Source organism: Clarias gariepinus, chromosome 1 (genome assembly GCF_024256425.1).
Source record: "Clarias gariepinus isolate MV-2021 ecotype Netherlands chromosome 1, CGAR_prim_01v2, whole genome shotgun sequence".
Taxonomy (NCBI): Eukaryota; Metazoa; Chordata; class Actinopteri; order Siluriformes; family Clariidae; genus Clarias; species Clarias gariepinus.
In genome coordinates this window covers 51,177,647-51,197,500 of record NC_071100.1, presented here as the reverse complement: position 1 = coordinate 51,197,500, position 19,854 = coordinate 51,177,647, and the positions used below count along the sequence as shown (strand labels likewise).

The 19,854-nt window shown below is 39.7% G+C and overlaps 1 protein-coding gene across 1 annotated transcript in view; it reads right to left on the bottom strand.

Moving 5' to 3' along the window:
* The window catches only part of prkci (protein kinase C, iota), an 8,228-nt gene extending 6,551 nt beyond the window's left edge, over positions 1–1,677 (bottom strand). The window contains exon 1 of the mRNA XM_053501780.1: positions 1,346–1,677. Within this exon, the coding sequence (XP_053357755.1) occupies positions 1,346–1,425 (80 nt within the window). The 5' untranslated portion in view covers positions 1,426–1,677. The remainder of the gene's footprint in view (positions 1–1,345) is intronic.
* Between the last annotated feature and the right edge of the window lie 18,177 nt (positions 1,678–19,854).

Here is a 19,854-nt window from a genome sequence, read left to right as displayed (position 1 = left end):
GTGAATATATCGGTGGACGGATGCTGAAGTTTAAACTGCCAGGCAGGAGGTCTAGAGGAAGACCAAAGAGGAGATTTATGGATGTAGTGAGAGAGAAGATAAAGTAACTAAGTGTGAGAGAAGAGGAAGCAGAGGATAGATTAAGGGGGTTAGATGGAGGGAGATGATTCTTTGTGGCGAGGCCTGAAAGGGAACAGCCCCAAGACAAAGAAAAAGTTTTAAACAGTTAAAAAAGAAAAGAAAAAAAAAGGTAATGTAAAAATCCTCATATATTTACAAAATGACAATACAAATTAATTCGGCACAGAGGTGATGTAGTATATATAATCTAATATATAGTGATGTGAGGTATCGTATCGGTCGTCCGTCCCTGGTGATTCCTGTTACTAATTATTATTATTATTATTATTACTGACCCTAATAATGTAACAACCGTAAACTCTGGAGGATCAAATAATAAACTGTATAACACCTGAACTGATACCTCATACATAACGAGAGAGAGAGAGACAGACTGATAGAGACTGAAAGCTTCCTCACACAACAGGTTTATCAGGTTCTGTGTGACGACATTCTGTCACTCACTCACTCACACACACACACACACACACACACACACACTGTGACCACAACACACAAGTATTTCCGCCTTAAAAGCATCACCGATACTGTGTGTGTGTGTGTGTGTGTGTGTGTGTATTTAGTGTAAATAAATTCTCAAAAGGTTATTAAAACACACACACACACACACACAAACACTATACTTAAACACACTCTCTCATCACTGCTTTTTGATGTAAATAATAAATAATTTAGTAAATATAGATAATATTTTAGTTATAATTTCTTTATAAAGATTTTAATCACAATCATTCCTATACACAGAACTGTACAACTATATTCCTCATAAACTAAACAACAACTAAACAATGATTAAGAATTAAAGAGAAAATGTATAAAGTTTTATTAAAACATCATTTAAGTAAGAATTATTATTATTATATTATTATTATTATTATCTGTTTTTAAATCTGACAACCACAACATACTGATAAATAAACAATGAAAAAATACGACTTGTTGTTAAACTTCCATTAAAAACATTAATTAGTTAAGTCCGTTTGATTAAATAAATAAGTAAATAAATAATAAATAAAAGTGTTAAAAGGCGTCAGAACCTCGAGCTCTAATAATGCTAATGCTAATGTGTTTAGCCTCCCAGCTAACTGATAAGAGTTCATTCCGAGAAAACACGACACTGTTTATACGGTTTAAAGTTTGATTAAATGCCCGAAGTGTAAGCTGGAGGTGAACAGGTGAGGCGTGTCGTCCCCGGAGCTCTTACCCGCGGTAGTAGGCCTTGACCCGGACCTGGTGTGGATGCTCCCCCGGGTGGGTGGCGCTGCTGTCCCGGACAGTCGGCATCCTGAGCGCCGGGAGGGAGCGGCGGCTAGGCTAACTCTAACGGCGCGTTCGGGCTGAGAGACAACCAACACACACACACACACACACTGAAACACGTTGTATAGAAAAAGAAATACCGCTAAACCCTTAAATTAAACAGCGACATGTGGGTTAAAGTGTTAAAGAAGGAGCGCCGGAGCTCTAGTCACACGAACAACTACAGAAAGAGCTGAAACTTCTTCAGCCGACAGCAGAATTCCAAATTAATCCTCACTTCCTTTACACGAGCACTTCCTGCCCCCCCGACTTCACTTCTTCCGAGTGCACTAGGCGTTAGTGGGAACTCCGATTGGAATGCGACCAGTCGGACTGAACCAAGTGTGGAATGCGGAGGGGGGCGCGAGCAAACATTTCTGTAGTTTAAACAAACAAACATAAAAAATAAAATAAAAATAAAACAAACACAGTGGCTAATAAAATGAGGTAACTACAGATGATATTATACTTCAGCTAAGCAGCACTTGTGATAAATATCCAAGGTTTTGATAGGTTTGAACCTGATTTATTATTTGATGTGTAGAGTGGACAGGCGCGTCGATCCGCATTCAGATCATACCAACTCACTGGGGGGAGGGGGGGGGGGCAAGGGGGGTGATGGGGGGAGGGGGGACAGGGTAACCCAACTATATACAGTGAAAGTGAAATTGTCCTGGGCCAGATTGATTTTACACTTTAAATATCACATGGAAATATGTCATTCTATTATGTGAATAAGAAGCCAGATTTCTTGATTTTTTTTAAAAATTATTTAATTTATTAAAATTTTATTTTACTTATAAGAGAGCGAAATAATTAAACACTGAAGTAGATTACTTGCAATTGCATTACTACTAAAATACAACCCCTGGCAATGAATATGGAATCGCCACTCTTGTCGGATGTACATTCAGTTAATTTACTTTAAAACAAAAAATCCAAAATCACCGATGTGACACAAAGCTATTTTTACTTTGTTGGCCCTCCTCTGGTTTCATTGCAACATACAGTACATTCTATTGAGACCTTTTTTTAATGAAAAACAATATTCATCAATCAGGTTTCAACATTCTCACATTGCAGTTGACAGATCGGCTTTGCAGGATGAAGGCTTGTCATCGACCATTTTTTATCAATTTCCTCCATTAATTTTCAGTTGGAATGAGATCTGGACTGTTTACTGGCCATTAGAGATGTGTCAGTCACGAACGAACTGGACCTTTGAGTCGGCTCTTTTTAGTGAATGATGTGAGCCGGCTCGTGGTCAAGAGTCGTTTTATTCTATGCTTTTTAAAAAAAAAAAAAAAAAAACTTAGAAAAAAAGTAGACATATACAGTATAATGATATTCACCGTGTTGTGGCTGAATGACGTCCGTACCGTGCAACCAATCACGTGATTAGTCATACATGGATCAAGTTAATTAAGCACAGAGAGGGGCGGGGCTCTATTTTTTATATTTCTTATGTTATTTATATGTTATTGAAAGTCATGTTTCCACTTTTTGATGGCTCAGTATAAATAAAAGAGCTGAGTGTCCAACACCTCAATGTACACGTGTGCATTTACAGTAGAGGTAATGTCCCTGCTTCTTTATCGGACATGCGACCCCATATTACCAACAACTGTGGAAATGTTTTCTTCAGGCTGTCATCTTTATACACTCCCCTAAAGGATTATTAGGAACACCTGTTCAATTTCTCATTAATGCAATTATCTAATCAACCAATCACATGGCAGTTGCTTCAATGCATTTAGGGGTGTGGTCCTGGTCAAGACAATCTCCTGAACTCCAAACTGAATGTCAGAATGGAAAAGAAAGGTGATTTAAGCAATTTTGAGCGTGGCATGGTTATTGGTGCCAGACGGGCCGGTCTGAGTATTTCACAATCTGCTCAGTTACTGGGATTTTCACACACAACCATTACTAGGGTTTAAGAATGGTGTGAAAAGGCAAAAACATCCAGTATTCAGGAGTCCTGTGGGCGAAACTGCCTTGTTGATGCTGGAGGTCAGAGGAGAATGGGCCGACTGATTAAAGCTGATAGAAGAGCAACTTTGACTGAAATAACCACTCGTTACAACCGAGGTATGCAGCAAAGCATTTGTGAAGCCACAACACGCACAACCTTGAGGCGGATGGGCTACAACAGCAGAAGACCCCAGCGGGTACCACTCATCTCCACTACAAATAGGAAAAAGAGGCTACAATTTGCACGAGCCCACTAAAATTGGACAGTTGAAGACTGGTAAAATGTTGCCTGGTCTGATGAGTCTCGATTTCTGCGACGTTCAATTGGTAGAGTCAGAATTTAGCGTAAACAGAATGAGAACATGGATCCATCATGCCTTGTTACCACTGTGCAGGCTGGTGGTGGTGGTGTAATGGTGTGGGGGATGTTTTCTTGGCACACTTTAGACCCCTTAGTGCCAATTGGGCATGGTTTAAATGCCACAGGCTACCTGAGCATTGTTTCTGACCATGTCCATCCCTTTATGACCATCATGTACCCATCCTCTGATGGCTACTTCCAGCAGGATAATGCACCATGTCACAAAGCTCGAATCAATTCAAATTGGTTTCTTGAACATGACAATGAGTTCACTGTACTAAAATGGCTTCCACAGTCACCAGATCTCAACCCAATAGAGCATCTTTGGGATGTGGTGGAACGGAACCTTCGTGCCCTGGATGTTCATCCCACAAATCTTCATCAACTGCAAGATGCTATCCTATCAATATGGGCCAACATTTCTAAAGAATGCTTTCAGCACCTTGTTGAATCAATGCCATGTAGAATTAAGGCAGTTCTGAAGGTGAAAGGGGGTCAAACACTGTATTAGTGTGGTGTTCCTAATAATCCTTTGGGTGAGTGTATGTTTCACTGATGTGGCACCAAACAAAAGTTCCAGCATCATCTTCTTGGCCAATGCAGATTCAGGATTCATTACTGCAAACCTCATTCATCCAATTATCACCAGTCCATGTCTGCTTCTTTTAGATCCACTGTAACTTTGTTTTCTTCTGCTCAGGTGTTAATGATGCTTTACGGTCGGCTTTTCTCTACGTCAATCCCATTTCCTTCAGCCGAATTCTTACAGTTCAGTCACAAACATTGACTCCTGTTTTTATTTTTTTTTGTAGTGCATTTTCTATTATAATGGCATTTTGCTTTAAGGTTTCTGTCCTGATGCTTTGACATCATCCTTGGACCTCCAGTATGTTAGCCTTTTACAACCTTGCCATATTTTAGACACAGCTGATTGGGAACAACCAACGTCTTTTGCCATCCTCCATGTTGAATTATCTTCTTTATAAGTTTTATAATCCTTTACATTATAAAATTGACATCTCCCTTTGTTGAGGCCATTTTTCCAGTCAGTCAAACAGGTAAAACAGTAAGGTCTGCACACACTCTTTTAACTGCTACCTAATTTGAAGAATTAGACTTGTCCTGTTGTTTGTTTAAGAATTGCAAATTACAAAGTGATTCCATAATACAGAGGTTGTACACTTAAAAGTTCTTAATACCAGTAATGTGAGTAGTTGTAATTTGTTAGGTCCAACCCCTATAATCAAATAGTCTTATTGTCATTGTTTTTTATTATTGTAAATTGTTTAATTCATACAGTATTTGTTGTATTTGCTTTGTTATTCGTAATAAGCTTTAACCATGTATATACAAATAATTTCTTATTTGTGTCATTGCCCAAGAGTTCAGAAGGTTTGTTATATAGATACACCCCTCCCGACACAAAACAATTCTTCTCAACGTTCTTAAATGTGTGACTTTTTTGCAAGGAAAAACATTCTCACAGAGGTGGGTACACACACACACACACACACACACACAGGGCCGCCGCTCCCATAATGCACATTACGCACTGGGCGTAGGGCACCGAAAAAAACAGACTAATGCAAAATCACCTTAATCATAATGATCCCAAAAATATAAACTATGTTAATAGATGTAAGCAATACAAAACTACCATATTTGTACTTTGTACGGTGGGAACGCCTTTAAATACCCCTTGTTGCTTGTCATATAATATAAAATGAAATATATTTTTGACATACCGAGTGCATCATAAATCGAGGGCGGAGTTACAGGAAAAAGGAAAAAGAAGAGACAGCAAGATGATGTGTACGAGTCGCGCAGGCGGGGGTGGGGGTGGGCGTTGTGAGGTGGGGGAGGGTGAACCACCCACAAATATCTAGCAGCGTTTCTGCACACACATATAGCAATTTGTGTATAAAACAATTTGTACAAAACTGAGAAGCAGGTCCAGGGTTTGTCATATGAGTGATATTACATTTACATATTACACGTTTTAACTATTTGATTCTTTTTAAATAAACTATATGGTTGGGGATTTTTATAATGATAATTACAAATAATTTTTTGGGGAAAATAATAGGGGAATGATTTTATCCAAGCTGAGTCAATTTATTCTGAGGTTTAACTAAATTTGTTTTTTGAAAAAACCCTGATCACCCTAACGTATGTTCTTTTTAAAACAGGGCCAGCAACAAAGCACCGCTGGCCTATGTGTCTGTGTTCCATTTAAACGGAAAATTTAGTTTAACTATGTACTACTCTAAACCATCAGCATAATAAGAAATAATAATTTCAATAGAGCATTACTACTACTAATACTAAATCTACTACTACTAAACGCGAAAGCATGCGCAAATGTTCATGCGCAAATGTTAATGCGCAAATCTTCGGATGTCATCGCCAAACAGAGGTTTAATCCTGCTTTTAAAACAGCCAGAAAGCATTCAAGGAGTTGGTATGTACGCCTGTCAAAAGAACCATAAAGACTGAAAAGTATAAGAAGTCGAATTGCGTTACGTTCCATAACGTGCCTTTTTGTGTGTTTAGCAAAGTTTTATAATGCCCTGGAAATATTAAAAAAATCAGACTGAAGCTGAGGAAAAAAATTTATCAGTCAATAAAAAAAAAAAAATTAATTGTTGGATTCTGAGGGCTACAGAAGACCAATCTCAGTCTGGGGTAGAATTGCTCAAGAGGGCTCTATGAGATTTGGCACGGCGACAGACGGCATTTAAAGACGAGAGCAAAAGATACAACCTTTCCCGTACAGAAGGATTCCAAAGAATATTTTCCCACTAGTGGGTGTTTTGACTATGAGGACGAAGAGCAAGTTTTTTGTATTTGCAAAACAAGAAATGCCCCCAGTGAGCCATATGCTCAGTGTGACGGCTAGTTTCATCCTGTATGTGTAGGATATGAGAGCATAGAGAATATCAGAATAATGTCCCCATGGTACTGTCCAGAATGCTTAGCTAATCAAAAAAAGAAAATGAAAACGTTTGCAGATAAGCCTCCAGTGACTTTGAAGAGGCAGTTATTTCAAACATCTGTAAAAGACAAAGTTGACATTTCTGATATATGCAGACATATAGGACATGGTGATAAAGATGATCTTAAAGATGACAGTGATGAAAATGATGAGAGCAACAATGATGATGATGATGACGATGACAGTCAACAAGAGACCACACCAAACAGCCCCCCAAAATGTACAATTTCCATCTCTAGAACCGAATGGGAGACAATTAAGCCAGATGGAACACACAGTTATGAGGTACTGAAGGATGGATGGACGAATCTGATGGCCAGTAAAATTTCAGAAGTAAACAAGTATTGTGTTTTGTCTTTCAAGTATAACAGAGTTAAACATTCTCTTTCAAGAAAAAAAGTTTGTCCTTACTGGCGAGAAAAAGCAGAACGTAAATTCTCGGGATGTACAAAATATGTACTTATCATACATAAAAGGCCCAAAAAGAATAATTGTGGAGTAACAGTAAGTGTACAGGTGCAGGGAAGTATTCACCACCCTCAAGGAGAGCACCACAGGAGACACTCAAAGTATCAAGAGCGGGAGGCATTAAAATCAGAACTTTGTGAATTTTCACCAATACATTTAAGAACAAGGTGAGAGCAAGGTGACACATGGCAATATGTCAGATATACCATCAATTTCTGTGCTTCAAAGAATTTCAAGTGAGAAAAAACTAGCAAATCGCTGTAATACAAACCAATACATGGAGTGCATTGAGATTCAGAGTGTACAAGATGTATCCAAACCTCCAGCAATCACAAAGCAATTTGTAAGTGTTTCACCTTTTATATTCCACATGTACACTGATGCACAACCTCATCTTCTGAGAGAAAGAAGATCTTAAACTCTAAAAGATGCCTGCTTTACCTTGATGCCACAGGATCAGTTGTGTCAAGACCACCTAATTGTCAGAATAATGTTCTCTATTATGCAATGTGCATTTCGTTACAATCAACGAAGACTACAGTTCCAGTTGCAGAGATGCTTAGCTCTGACCAAAGCACTCCAACAATTTACAACTGGATAGCATGTCTAGGGCGAGATTTCTCCCGTGCATTTAGAACATAGCTACAACCCCAAAAGGTTGAGATGGATTTTAGCTGGGCCATGATCCATGCAGTCAACCAAGCATTTAATAAGTGTAACATTCAGGACTACTTTAAGAAGTGTCTTCTTGTTTGTAAGGAAAAAGGAAAAAGCAATTTCACTGTTCTGCACATTTGTTCTGCACACAAGATGAAGCTCATGTCTGTAAAGACATCAAAAGTGCGGACAAAGAAATCTACCAAAGAGCTGTTTTTGTACTCCTTCAGACTGCTTCTAAATGCAGATTTGCTTAATAAAATAAAATCAGTTCTTCACATGATTGTTGGTGTTTTCCTGGCCAAAAAGGTGACAGAACTGTACAAGCAGAATGTTGGTGCCCTCCAGAATGCTATTGCAAGACAGTCAACAACAATCTTTTCTTTCTGAGCAAGACAATTTTATTAGTGAAGAGCCATGTGATGAAGAGGAACTTGGAGTACAGAAAAGCTCCCCATTTGTTAAAGTACTGGTCAACATTTTCTATTATCCTAGTAAGGAAAAACCAGTGATGAAGAAGATGGAAATGGATGTTCTGCAAATGCAAATTACTGCCCTGAACTGGTAAATTTGCTGGTGCGCTACACAGGTACTATACCCCTGTGGTCAGGAATAATGTTAAAAAGCCTAGATAAAACTCGGTATACTAATGCTTTTGTGGAAAATTGGTTTAGAACCACTAAATGCACCGTTCAGCTACACCGCCGCCCTGGGGACTTTATACAGATTTTGCAGGAATTTGTGGCAGGAAGAGTACGGGAGGTAACAATGATCCCTGGAAAGGAAAAAAGTGTACAAAAAAGGCAACCGAGAAGAATCATCAAGAAAGAGATCAGAGGAAGAATCCCATCATGAGCCTTTAAGTCAGGAGGAAAAATGGCAAAAACTGACCCCCCAAAAAAGCCTAAATATTTCACTGCTCCATCCACCAAACCTGACAATTCCTCTAATAGCAGTTGTCCTGCTTGGTCAGGGCAAGGTGAATTTGAGAATAAGTCAATTTATTTAACAAACACATGTACTGTGGACAATCTTTTATATGCCATCCATCTGTCAATGAAGAAGTTCCCTCAAATTCTTAACCAACTTGAATTAATTAGAAAAAAAAATAAGTGCATTGACTGCCTCCTTAAAGTTCATGGGCACTTCTCAATTAAGGAGTGGACCCAGGGTAATATTTTATAGCTTAGCAACTTCCCCAGATTTCACGGGAAGAAATATTGGGATTCCTTTGGAACAGAAGAGGACTTTATCACCTGCCGCCTTGAATACCTCCTAACAACACAATGGGAGACAACTTGCTCGTCTCAGACATGTCCAGTGCCAAAACTGCAGAGAAAATCAAATGGTGTAGAGCTTGTGTATGTACATTTTTATTTCAGATATTTTATACAATTAAAATTGATTTAAAGAAATAGTTTTGCCAAAAAAGATTGATATTCTGTTTTGACAGTTATTAAAAAAATGGAAACATTAACACTAAAATTTAATGAATATATAATATTTTATCTACCTAGCTGCGATGATTTTACACATAGTTTGCTTCCAAAAGCATTCTTATTAACATTAAGCCATAATTGACAATGAACTTGATGTATTCTGTATTAATACATTTTACAGAGAAAAGGAGGAGTTATGTAGGGGCATGAGAAAAACAGACTGAAGGCACTTTACTCATGGCCTGCCTTGCTTTTTGGTAGCATCCATGACAAGTACAGTGTCAGGACCTTTGCCACCTGGACTGCAACCAGCATCACTGCCATCATCAATAACTGTACAAGGCAACAGGTGAATAATGTTGTGTTTGTTTCTTTATCGCTTCCCTCTTTGTCTGGTGGCCATTTGGTTTACTTTCCTTTTTCACATAATTTATCGGTACCACCCTGTATCAGTGTCGTATCACCTCAGTAAACAAGCACCATTTCGTTTGCTTTTATTGTATTAACAAAGATAATGAATGGTATTTTTACGATGGCGTTGAAGAGCTGAATAATCCAGACCATGGTGAAGTTAAAGCAACAGCTGCTGTTGAGGAAAATCTTCTCTTCTTCATGTCAGATAGGCCATCTTTTGTGTATTCAAGTAAGTTCCTTACATCTACATTACACTTGTAAATTAAGTTTGCTTTACATGCAGTGTGCCTTGTTGCAACTAGGGATTTCTTCAATCTATCTGTTTAACTTATTTTCTTAACTATAACATTGAACAGAAAGTAATAATTCATTAGGATTATGATACATTTATACCAGTTTTATACAATAAGAATTAATTAATTATTATACATAAACCAAACACAATATGTAAACAATTGTAACAGAGGTAATAACATATATGTATGTATTTGTAAGCATAAAACAGTATTACATAAATGCCACAGATTTATATCATATTAAAATGGCATTAGTAGCAGAAACAAGCATATGACAAAAGTTAGTGGACAAACAAAGCTAGGAAATAATTCAATCTGTAGTATATCAGTTTCTTTTGTTATACATTAATTTGTTATACAGCATTTCTCTTATCCAGCGTCACATTTTATTTTCTTTTAATTTTAGTCTTCAGGAAACTGAATACCGTGAAAATCCAGAACAGGAATATCATTTAGACTAGTTTCTGTACATGCTAATTTAATACACACACACACACACACACACACACACACAATGTGTCCAAGCCACATTCAATACCATTGTCATATGCTTGTTTCTGCAATTCATACATATATATATATACAGTACTGTGCAAAAGTTTTAGGCAGGTATGAAAAAATGCTGTAAACAAAGAATGCTTTCAAAAATGGAAGTGTTAATCATTTATTTTCATCAATCAACAAAATGCAGTGAATGAACAAGAGGGAAGTCTAAATCAAATCAATATTTGGTTTGAACACCCTTCGCCTTCAAAACAGCATCAATTCTTCTAGCCGTCAGACTCTACCATCATCAATGCAAGATCTTGGTGAAAAGTTACTGCATCACTGGATGGAAATAAATCTTGTGAATTTGCAGAAGCTTATCAAAAGAATGCCACAGCGAATGCCTGCCGTAATCAAAGCTAAAGGCGGTCCAATGAAATATTAGAGGGTGTGACCTTTTTTTTGACCAGGCAGTGTATGTGTGTGTCTGTCTATCTATCTGTATCTATCTATCTCTATCTATCTATCTATCTATCTATCTATCTATCTATCTATCTATCTATCTATCTATCTATCTATCTATCTATCTATCTATCTATCTATCTATCTATCTATCTATCTATCTATCTATCTATCTATCTATCTATCTATCTATCTATCTATATAAATAAAATTGAGCCTTTTTGCAGTGTCTGTGTAGAAAATGTGGTTAGAAATATCCCAATTTACTCAACAGTAGCCAGGTGGACCTTAGATACCTAGATTTAATTTCTGAAACTGTTCTTTATCTGGTCGCCTTTTATTTAAGTCTAATTATAAACTTTTTTTCATTACCTTATTAGCATTTAGTAACATAAAAATATACATCATACTGCAAGAGTCAGTGTCAGAACAGAGTTTGCAAATGTTTTAATGTCTTTACACACTGTATCAACCATTTTCACATTTTATCAACACACTATCAGGTCTAATTTTGCTTCTAATTGTACAATTTATATTTTAATTTCTGTTATCTTAGCAGAACAATTCAGAAGTGGGTTACCATTCAGATCAGCCTCCTTATATGGTAATGCGTATAATGTATATTAATGTGTGTAATATATGTATAATGTAGCATATATGCTAATTAAATTGTTTGTCCTGTGTGGTTGTCTGTCCTGTCTTCAGCATATTTAGTGATTAAACAAAAGAAATGGGATCAAATGTTTTACTGCCATAGACTGAACAGTGTTTAAGGTTTTTGTAACAAACTGAGATACAGGCTATTTTATTCTCTTTTTTGCCGTCAACATCAGCAGTACACTAATCACTGTGTTAATCACTGTATATGTATTGAGATTAATATATTTTCTGATTTTAGAGTCACCAGGTATATCAGTGCATTTTGGAAGCTGAGAGGTGGCGCAATGAAAATAAACAGCTTTTTAGTGGAAATGTTGCTTCAGCTCATGTACATGAACAAAGATGAAGCAGAGACGGCCCTGTGTAAATCTGACACACTAAAAAAAGATTGGAGAAGATGAAAAGAAGCTATTCTAGTGAATTTTTCATTTATCTTCTCCGAAATAAAGGACATGCTGGTGTTTTTAGAAAATGTAAGAGATACAATGAAAATTAAATTTATTTTTAATAAATAAAAATTTAATAAATGTGTTTTTCTTAGCCACGCCTCACATGATTCCCCTTTTTGTGCATACGTTAGCCTGATGTTTCAGCTGTCGTGTGGGGCCCATCTGGTTGGACTTTTTAATACCTTTTATAATTTTTTTTTTTTTTGCGGGAGCTCTGTTCATGCTACCAATTTTACATTTACACCAATGTTCTTTGAATGAAACAAGCTTGCATTTAATACCAAACATGCCATATTCAGTATACTCATTTAAACCTATATCTGCAAAAAAAAGTTGTAAACATGGATTATACTTTCTAGGTTAGGAAAAATAGTCAAACATACACAAAAGCAAAACATCCTAGATAAACACACACATATATAATTTTGCTCTACTAGCATACCTTAAGCATTGTCTAAGAGAATGTCTATGCAATATGTCTCTTTCTTCTTTTGAAAAGGCATGTGCTCTGGAAGTCAATAAGTGTGCCAGTGGTAGGAGTTGGAAATTAAAAAAATATAAAACTGTCTCCTTTGTGTATCGGATTGCTGATTTACACCGCTGTAGTTGAGGTCAACTGGACTTGCTGTGGCTCCAGGCGCAGCAGCCTTCCTTTTCCATGCTTGGTTGAGCTTCCCGCTTCTTCGTGTCACAGATGCTGCTTTGTGTCACAGATGAGATAAGGTTATTGGGGTGGCGAGAGGTGGGAGAGGGGATCTGGAATGTGATAGATTGATTGCTCACTTTGGGGGCCTGTTCATCCCTTCATATTCCCCTTTTGCTCGGTGAGGTTCCCGTTGCGAACGTCAGCGGGTACTGGAAGAAGAGGCAGAGAGAGAGAGAAAAGGCAGACACGAGGCACAAACAACAACTCCATCGCCAACTGAATCATGATCCATGACCTATTTAATTCGTATGGTCAGATTAGGAACACTTAAAATGACGTAGGTGTGCGCTGTCTAGGTTTTTATCTATAATGGGTTGCTTTGATTGACAATGGATTTTTTACAACAATTGACTTCCACTTTGGGTGAAGGGAGTCAACCTAATTTTGGGAGCTGAATTCAAGGCTCGATTAAGGTAGTTCCCTGATGAGAGAGAAAAGGAAAACACAGAACGAGAAAGAATACACAAAGAAAATAATCACAAGAACACAGAGGTTAAGAAAGCAAAACCAGCGTCACATGTGTGAAGCAACTCCTCTCCACTAGAGGTTGGGCCAGGAAGTGCAGCAGAGGTCGGTGATTATGTGGTGTGTTTACAAAAGTAAATAAAAAAAATAAAACTGTATATACCTTCCTAGAAGGACCGAACTATGTTACTGTCGTGAAATGAATCGGACAGTCGATCTGTGTCAGTGGGTTTGTTTTTCCGCCTTTTCCTGTCAGTTGGAAAAACTCATCATTCTCATCAGTTCTTAGGGGTTGAAGCATTGTGATGTCTTTTGCTTATTTGTGGCATTGGCTTGATCTTGGTTAGTTTCTTTGTTGATTCCTTGGGCTGGTTGCTCCAGGGTGTGTTTGTCATTTTCCTTTGTAGGTTCCGTTGGATTCCCACAAGCTTCTCCCTTTTAAGTTTGTCCGATTCCCTGATCTCTTCTACTGACTTTCATGAGGTCTGGGCTGGTCCCAGTGTTTCTGCCAGTGATGTCTGGATGAGGGTTTTTGTTCACGTGATCCATCCCAGTCATCCCAGGTTCCCCTGTTTAGGTCAGGTGCCAGCATAGGAGTCTTGTTTCATGTTGTATGTAGGTGCATTCCATTTTTTGGGTGGTGGCTTGGCATTTATCTTGACGTGGGGCCCTCCATAGCCAACCCTGACTCTGAGTGTTGAAGTCACGAACTGCTGTGGTCTTGACGCCCTTTCCTGAAGCCATCTTCTGTTTGTTGTAGCCTGCACACTTCAGGGCTGGATGTTATTTTCGGAGCAAATAGAGTCTACCTTGATCAGTGATGTATGGTCTAATTTTTAGATGGAAATCGATATTTTGTAAATAAACCTGAACATCCTGACATATGTGGTGTGAATTTGCCAGAGTTCCTAGCGAGCTTGTCAAAGTCTTTGAGGTCTATGCCGTGCGATGCTCTGTGGCTGTAGGGAGCAAGTTCCCGTTGCTTTGCCGGGAGGTAGGATTCTTTGGAGGGAACTAGTGGATCCCCCACTCTGTCACTTCTCCCACTGCGTGCTGGTCCAAGAACAGGAGACCTGGTCCTGCTCGGCAGGGGTGAGATTGCACATTATTTCCTTGACGGGTCATGGCACCATTCATAGGCAGGCTTGAATTCCTTTTTGACGCTGTCGGACTCTTATTTAATTTAGTCAGCTGAGCTTCCTGAGCTTCGAATTCCAGCTGCTTGATGCGTCGTTGTGTGCTGGTGATCTTGGTTAGTTCTATGTGACCATAGCCCTGACTTGCGTCTTGTCTCATAAGGCTCGTTAAGTTTTCATCCTGCTTGTCCTGTGTCTGGTGCTTTAGTGTTTCAGCAGCCTTATGTAGGATGCTGTCGGTTGCAACACTGCCATGTCTTCAGATCTTCCCAGCAACTGATGGGGTCTGTGGTGTAAGACATGCTTTGTTGGGGTTTTAGAACTACGACTGACACGGATTTGTAAGTGTGGACTGATGCTGAGTGTTTTTCTCTGTGACTGTGGGCCTCTTGTGGGTGTTCTATTAACTGGGAGTCTCTGTGGGAAAAGCTTGTCGTCACGAGTTCCACTCATCGCCGATGTATCTTACTTGCATGCCTTTTGTCCCGTTTTTCCTAGGGATTTCTCTTAGTGCTCCATTTCTTTGTTCGACCACGCCCGTTTTCTGGATTCTGTCTCGTGCCTAGCCCTTTGGATTCAATTTTTTTGTTTATCCTTACGTGCATGACCTCGCAAGCTCTCTGGACTTCAGATAAAGTACTTATGATTTGGATTCGTTTGCCCTTGCTGCTGGATTTCTGGATACCAACCCCTGCCTGGTAAAAACAACTCTTCTCGTCCTTCGCTTCTCCTTTTCCGCAAGTCAGCTTTCATCCTGCGATACAAGCACTTCCATCCACTGCGTGCTAAGCGTTTTAACATTAAGTATTGCTCACAAAAACCGGAGAGGATTCCCGCATCCTACTTCCGGGATTGTGGAGATTCCCTCGCATTGTAGCCCCGCCTCCTTTCTCGTCACCAGAGTCTTCCCCAGTCCCTCAGTCACTAAGCACACACACATGTACTACTTCCCTTCTCTGCATCAGTACACTAAACATTTCTGAATATTAATAAAAGGAAGGAACTGTCTGCTATTGGGTTCACTCCTATTCATCCCTGCCTGTGACAGTATACATCGCCATGACAAACCCAGCGCACTTGGAGCAGTTAAGGCAGGTGCTCTCACAACAGGGGGCACTGCTGGGCTCTCACCAACAAAGCATCCAGCAAATATCCAGACTCTTTCTTTCATCACCACTCAACTTCAGAAACTCTTAACTAACCCTCCTCCAGCTCGGATGCAAACCCAATGTCATGAACCCCCGCTTCCGAACCCACAACCACATGACAGTAAACCTGGAACTTGTTGCTCCTTTCTTTCCCAATGCTCTATGTTGTTGGAGCTCCAAGCATCCTTCTTCCCCACAGAACGCTCAAGAGTTGCTTATGTAATCACGCTTCTTACTGACCAAGCATGTGAATAAGGGGCTGCTAATGATCCATGCTGTTCCTCTTTTAAATAATTTACGGAGGAGATGAAAAGGGTGTTTAACCTAGACAGCTAGACCTTCATCAAGGTTCTCATTCTGCCTACGATTATGCACTTGAGTTCCGTACGCTGGCGGTGTCTACAAACTGGGATGCCCAAGATCTTTATGAGGCCTTCCTCCATGGTCTATCTGACAGGAACTTCCCAGTGATCTAAACGAATTTAGCAGGGCGTGTGGATGCACGTCTATCGCAGAGATACCGTCCTCAGGCCCCTCACCCCACCTCTGGTTCCAGACCCTCAGCTCAACCCCTACATCCCTCCAACCCTGTCTCATCGACAAGCCCCAGGTCAGACCCAGATCCCATGCAAGTGGGATGGGCCTGGATCTCTCCAGAGGAATGTCAATGAAGGATCCAATCAGGTTCCTGTCTCTATTGTGGCCAGATCGGCCACTATCATCTCCAGTGCCCGTTAAAAGCAAAGCCCCTCCGGTGAACCTAGGGGTTCTGGAGGGGCCAGCCACTAACCATTTCCCTAGCCCACGTCCGCTCCTCCCAGCCCTTATTGTAGCGCAAGGCGGATCTCACACAATCTCAGCTTTAATTGTCTCTGGAGCAGATCAGAACCTAATTTCCGCCTCAAAGGTTCAGGAACTTAACCTCCCAATGCAGACCTTGGAGAACCCGTTAGTCGTTCAGACTCTCGATGGAACCCCTCTGCCAGTAATCACCTAGGAGTAGGCCCCCAATTACCCTACAGATTTTTGGTAACCACATCGAAGAGACGTCCTTCCTGATCATGAGGAATGCCCACTCGGACTTGGTTCTCGGATGCCCCTGGTTGACTCGTCACTACCCCCACATCGACTGGGCCATGAAAACCATTTAAGACTGGAGTCTTTTGTCTTTGGCATCCTGTCTCAGGTCAGCTAACTGCTCCCCTGTCACGTCCAGCTGGCGCTGGTCCCTGAATAATCTCCCATTAAAGAATCAAACTTTAACAAAGTGGGACTCTGGAGAACCTAATAATAATGCTGGTCATAAGACTTGTTCTGCAATAGACAGTAATGGTGTGTGGTGGGATACGTCATGTGCAGGTCCAAAACCTTTTATATGCTATGATGGTGATTGGACATTCTGATTTACTTTGCTTTAGCCTTTCTTACCCTTGTATTAAAATACAGCCTGTCTTACAGAAACCGTTTCTTTAGTTAATGGTAACAAACCGCAATAGCTACTGTCAAAGTTTAAAAAAAAATGCTTGTTTCCATGCAAACATAAACAATGATTGGTCACAAAATGAATAAAAAAAGTAGATGTAGTGTTTTGGCAAGATGACAATGATAAAGAGAGCAAATACTCGCTAACCGTTTTTATAGGCTCTTCATGTGGGGTCACAATTACGGTCGTGACGTTGTGATCTCCAGAGGTGGAGGTTAAATAAGGACATTTATTCAGTAGTATTCCTTTTATCTGTACTTAATTTCAGTAGTTTTTAGTGAATACTTTTTTTTACGTTTTTATTTTACTACATCCTACAACACAAGTCTGTACTTTCTATTTCACTACATTTTTGCATGAAGTTGCATCACATAACCAAAGTGGTGCATACTGCTTGAGGCAGTAACAACTGCTGACTATCATGTGTAATTGGATGTCTTTTTTCCTTAAAATTCTTAATCATGTAGCAGGTGTTTGAAATCTGACGTGAAGTTGGTTGCATATAGCAACTAAATAGCATGTCCAAAGTTTGGAGAGAGAGATTTTTCTTATGTCAAAGGCTTTACTGTGAGCTCAGTGCTTTCGGTATTTAAATAAATTTGTGAGAACTTTTGTAACTTTACTTAAGTAAATGTCAGGCTCGCTAGAGGGCGTTATGGATAAAGTGCAGACAGTGTGAGCAGATGCCATCTAGAAATGAAGTGCCGCTTATGAGTGCTTGTGAATGACTGAACAGGCCATGTGTTGGTTTTTAATACAAGGTGTGGGATTAGCTCCATGCTGCGGTGTGAGTAGAAGAAGCCTCGCTGGAATGTAGAAGTGTGAAGTAAGCCTTGCAGGAATTCCGGAAGCTCTAAGGTGCAGCCTGAGATGTATGGCGGCGTGTGTGCACCGTGAGCTTTGTGGTGAGGCGACACCGCACAGAGTCAGCACAGAAAACGAGAGTCCGTGATGAATGCCGGCATGGACTGAAGGAGCTCGAGCCGGTCAGTAGAAGAAGCATTAGCTCAGCGAGGGGCTGGACATGAAGTATCCAAAAGGCTGGAGTCCAAAACGAGAGATAAAATCAATAAAATAAAACGTGGTCGAGATCTGACAGGCAAGACAAAATGCTGGAATATTCAGCTTAGTAAGGCACTCAATAATCTGGTGACGTGGTGGTGTCAGAGAGTGGTTTAAATAGATATGAGATAATTGGTGATAATGCCTAGGTATGGGTAGAGTGGAGGCAGTGAGATGTAAGGAGCGGTTGGGATCATGGAACAGGAGTGCTCAGGTGATCATGGCGGTGCTGTGGCTTGACGTGTTGTGACAGTAGACACGTAAATGTAAGACTTCTAATTTTACTTGAGCGATATTTGAGCTACAAGATCTACTTTTCCTTCAGTACAGGATTTCGACTGTTTTATTTAATAATGATACAAATCATGGACAGAAAGTTTTGTTTGTAATGGTCTACAACAATTCTAAATTATATTGCAAGGAATGCAAATACAATGACATCGTGTTAACAGCAAAAGATCTTACTGTCAAGAAGTGAGGGAGGCTCAGACATCCAAACTGGAGATGATCCTCTGGATTATCATTTATATTAAGAATAATATTTATTAATAAATGGATTGGAGAATATGCAGGAGGTCTTAAAATACTACAAGTTTTAACAATACAATTTAAAATAATAATTTATTCCACAGCTAGCGGTGCAATTTAGTATGTTGGTGTAACTACATCACTGGACCTATTCTTAGAGTTACTGCAGACGGCAGTACACAGACTTGGCACAACAATCTGGTACAACAGGTGGCAGGAGTTTATATTCTTTGTTCGGTTTATTTAGAGATACATGGAAGTGGGTAGATGAGACCAAAGTAAACCAGTACCAGACATTGATAAAAGGGCGCTGGCGCTGGCTGTGCACCACTTCTCCTGCTGCTATTTTTGCTGCTTTTTTATTTTTTCATTTTTATTTGGACTATTTTAGTAACCCGAAGGCTGTTTTTTAAACTTAAGTTTAGTTTTTATCTTTGTTTTTTTCTGCGTTTTTTTAGCGCTGCTAAGACGTTAAGTGCTTCCTTGGACGTTCGCTCTATGGTCTCGATACACTCGAGTTCTGAGCCTGGTTTCACTGCCTCTGCAGTTAATTGGCTGCATCTCTGTGTTTGGTGCGTGGCTACCTTTTTTTTCTTTGTTTTTTTTCCGGCGACCGGCATGAAGCTAAAATACACCATCCCGCAGTTATTAAGTCATAACAACTATTCCATTCCACTGTGCATTGCAGCCATAAAAGAACTCGGACTTCTGCGCCGACCGCGCAATGTCCAAAGAACTTCTTGGCGAAAGTTTGTTTATCATCAGCCTGGCTGTTCTGCTTCATCCATTCCATCTTTGTGGACCGCTGTCGTGCATCAAACACGTCATCAGAGCGATGTTACTCCAGGTGTTTGTAGCATGGGAAACACCATGAGATTTCTGTCGGACAGCTCCGGAAACTTTCCGAGGATGCTATACACCAAGCAGGGCAGAAAACGCGGAGTGGATCTCACTGTACTATGGCCATTACAGAAATTTACTACACAAAAAATAGAACTTTTTAATTCATCTTTCACAAATAAATCAGTCCTTATACAAGATCAGATTATGGACAAAGGCTTGGATTTTATGTGCATAACGGAAACAGGTGTTTTTAGCACTAAATTAAGCTTGCCCCCCTGATTATAGCTACCTAGAGAAAGCCTGCAGTACTAGACGTGGTGGTGGCTTAGCTGGATCTGTCTCCCCTCACTGTGCCTACACTGTCTTCATTTGAATGCCCTGCATT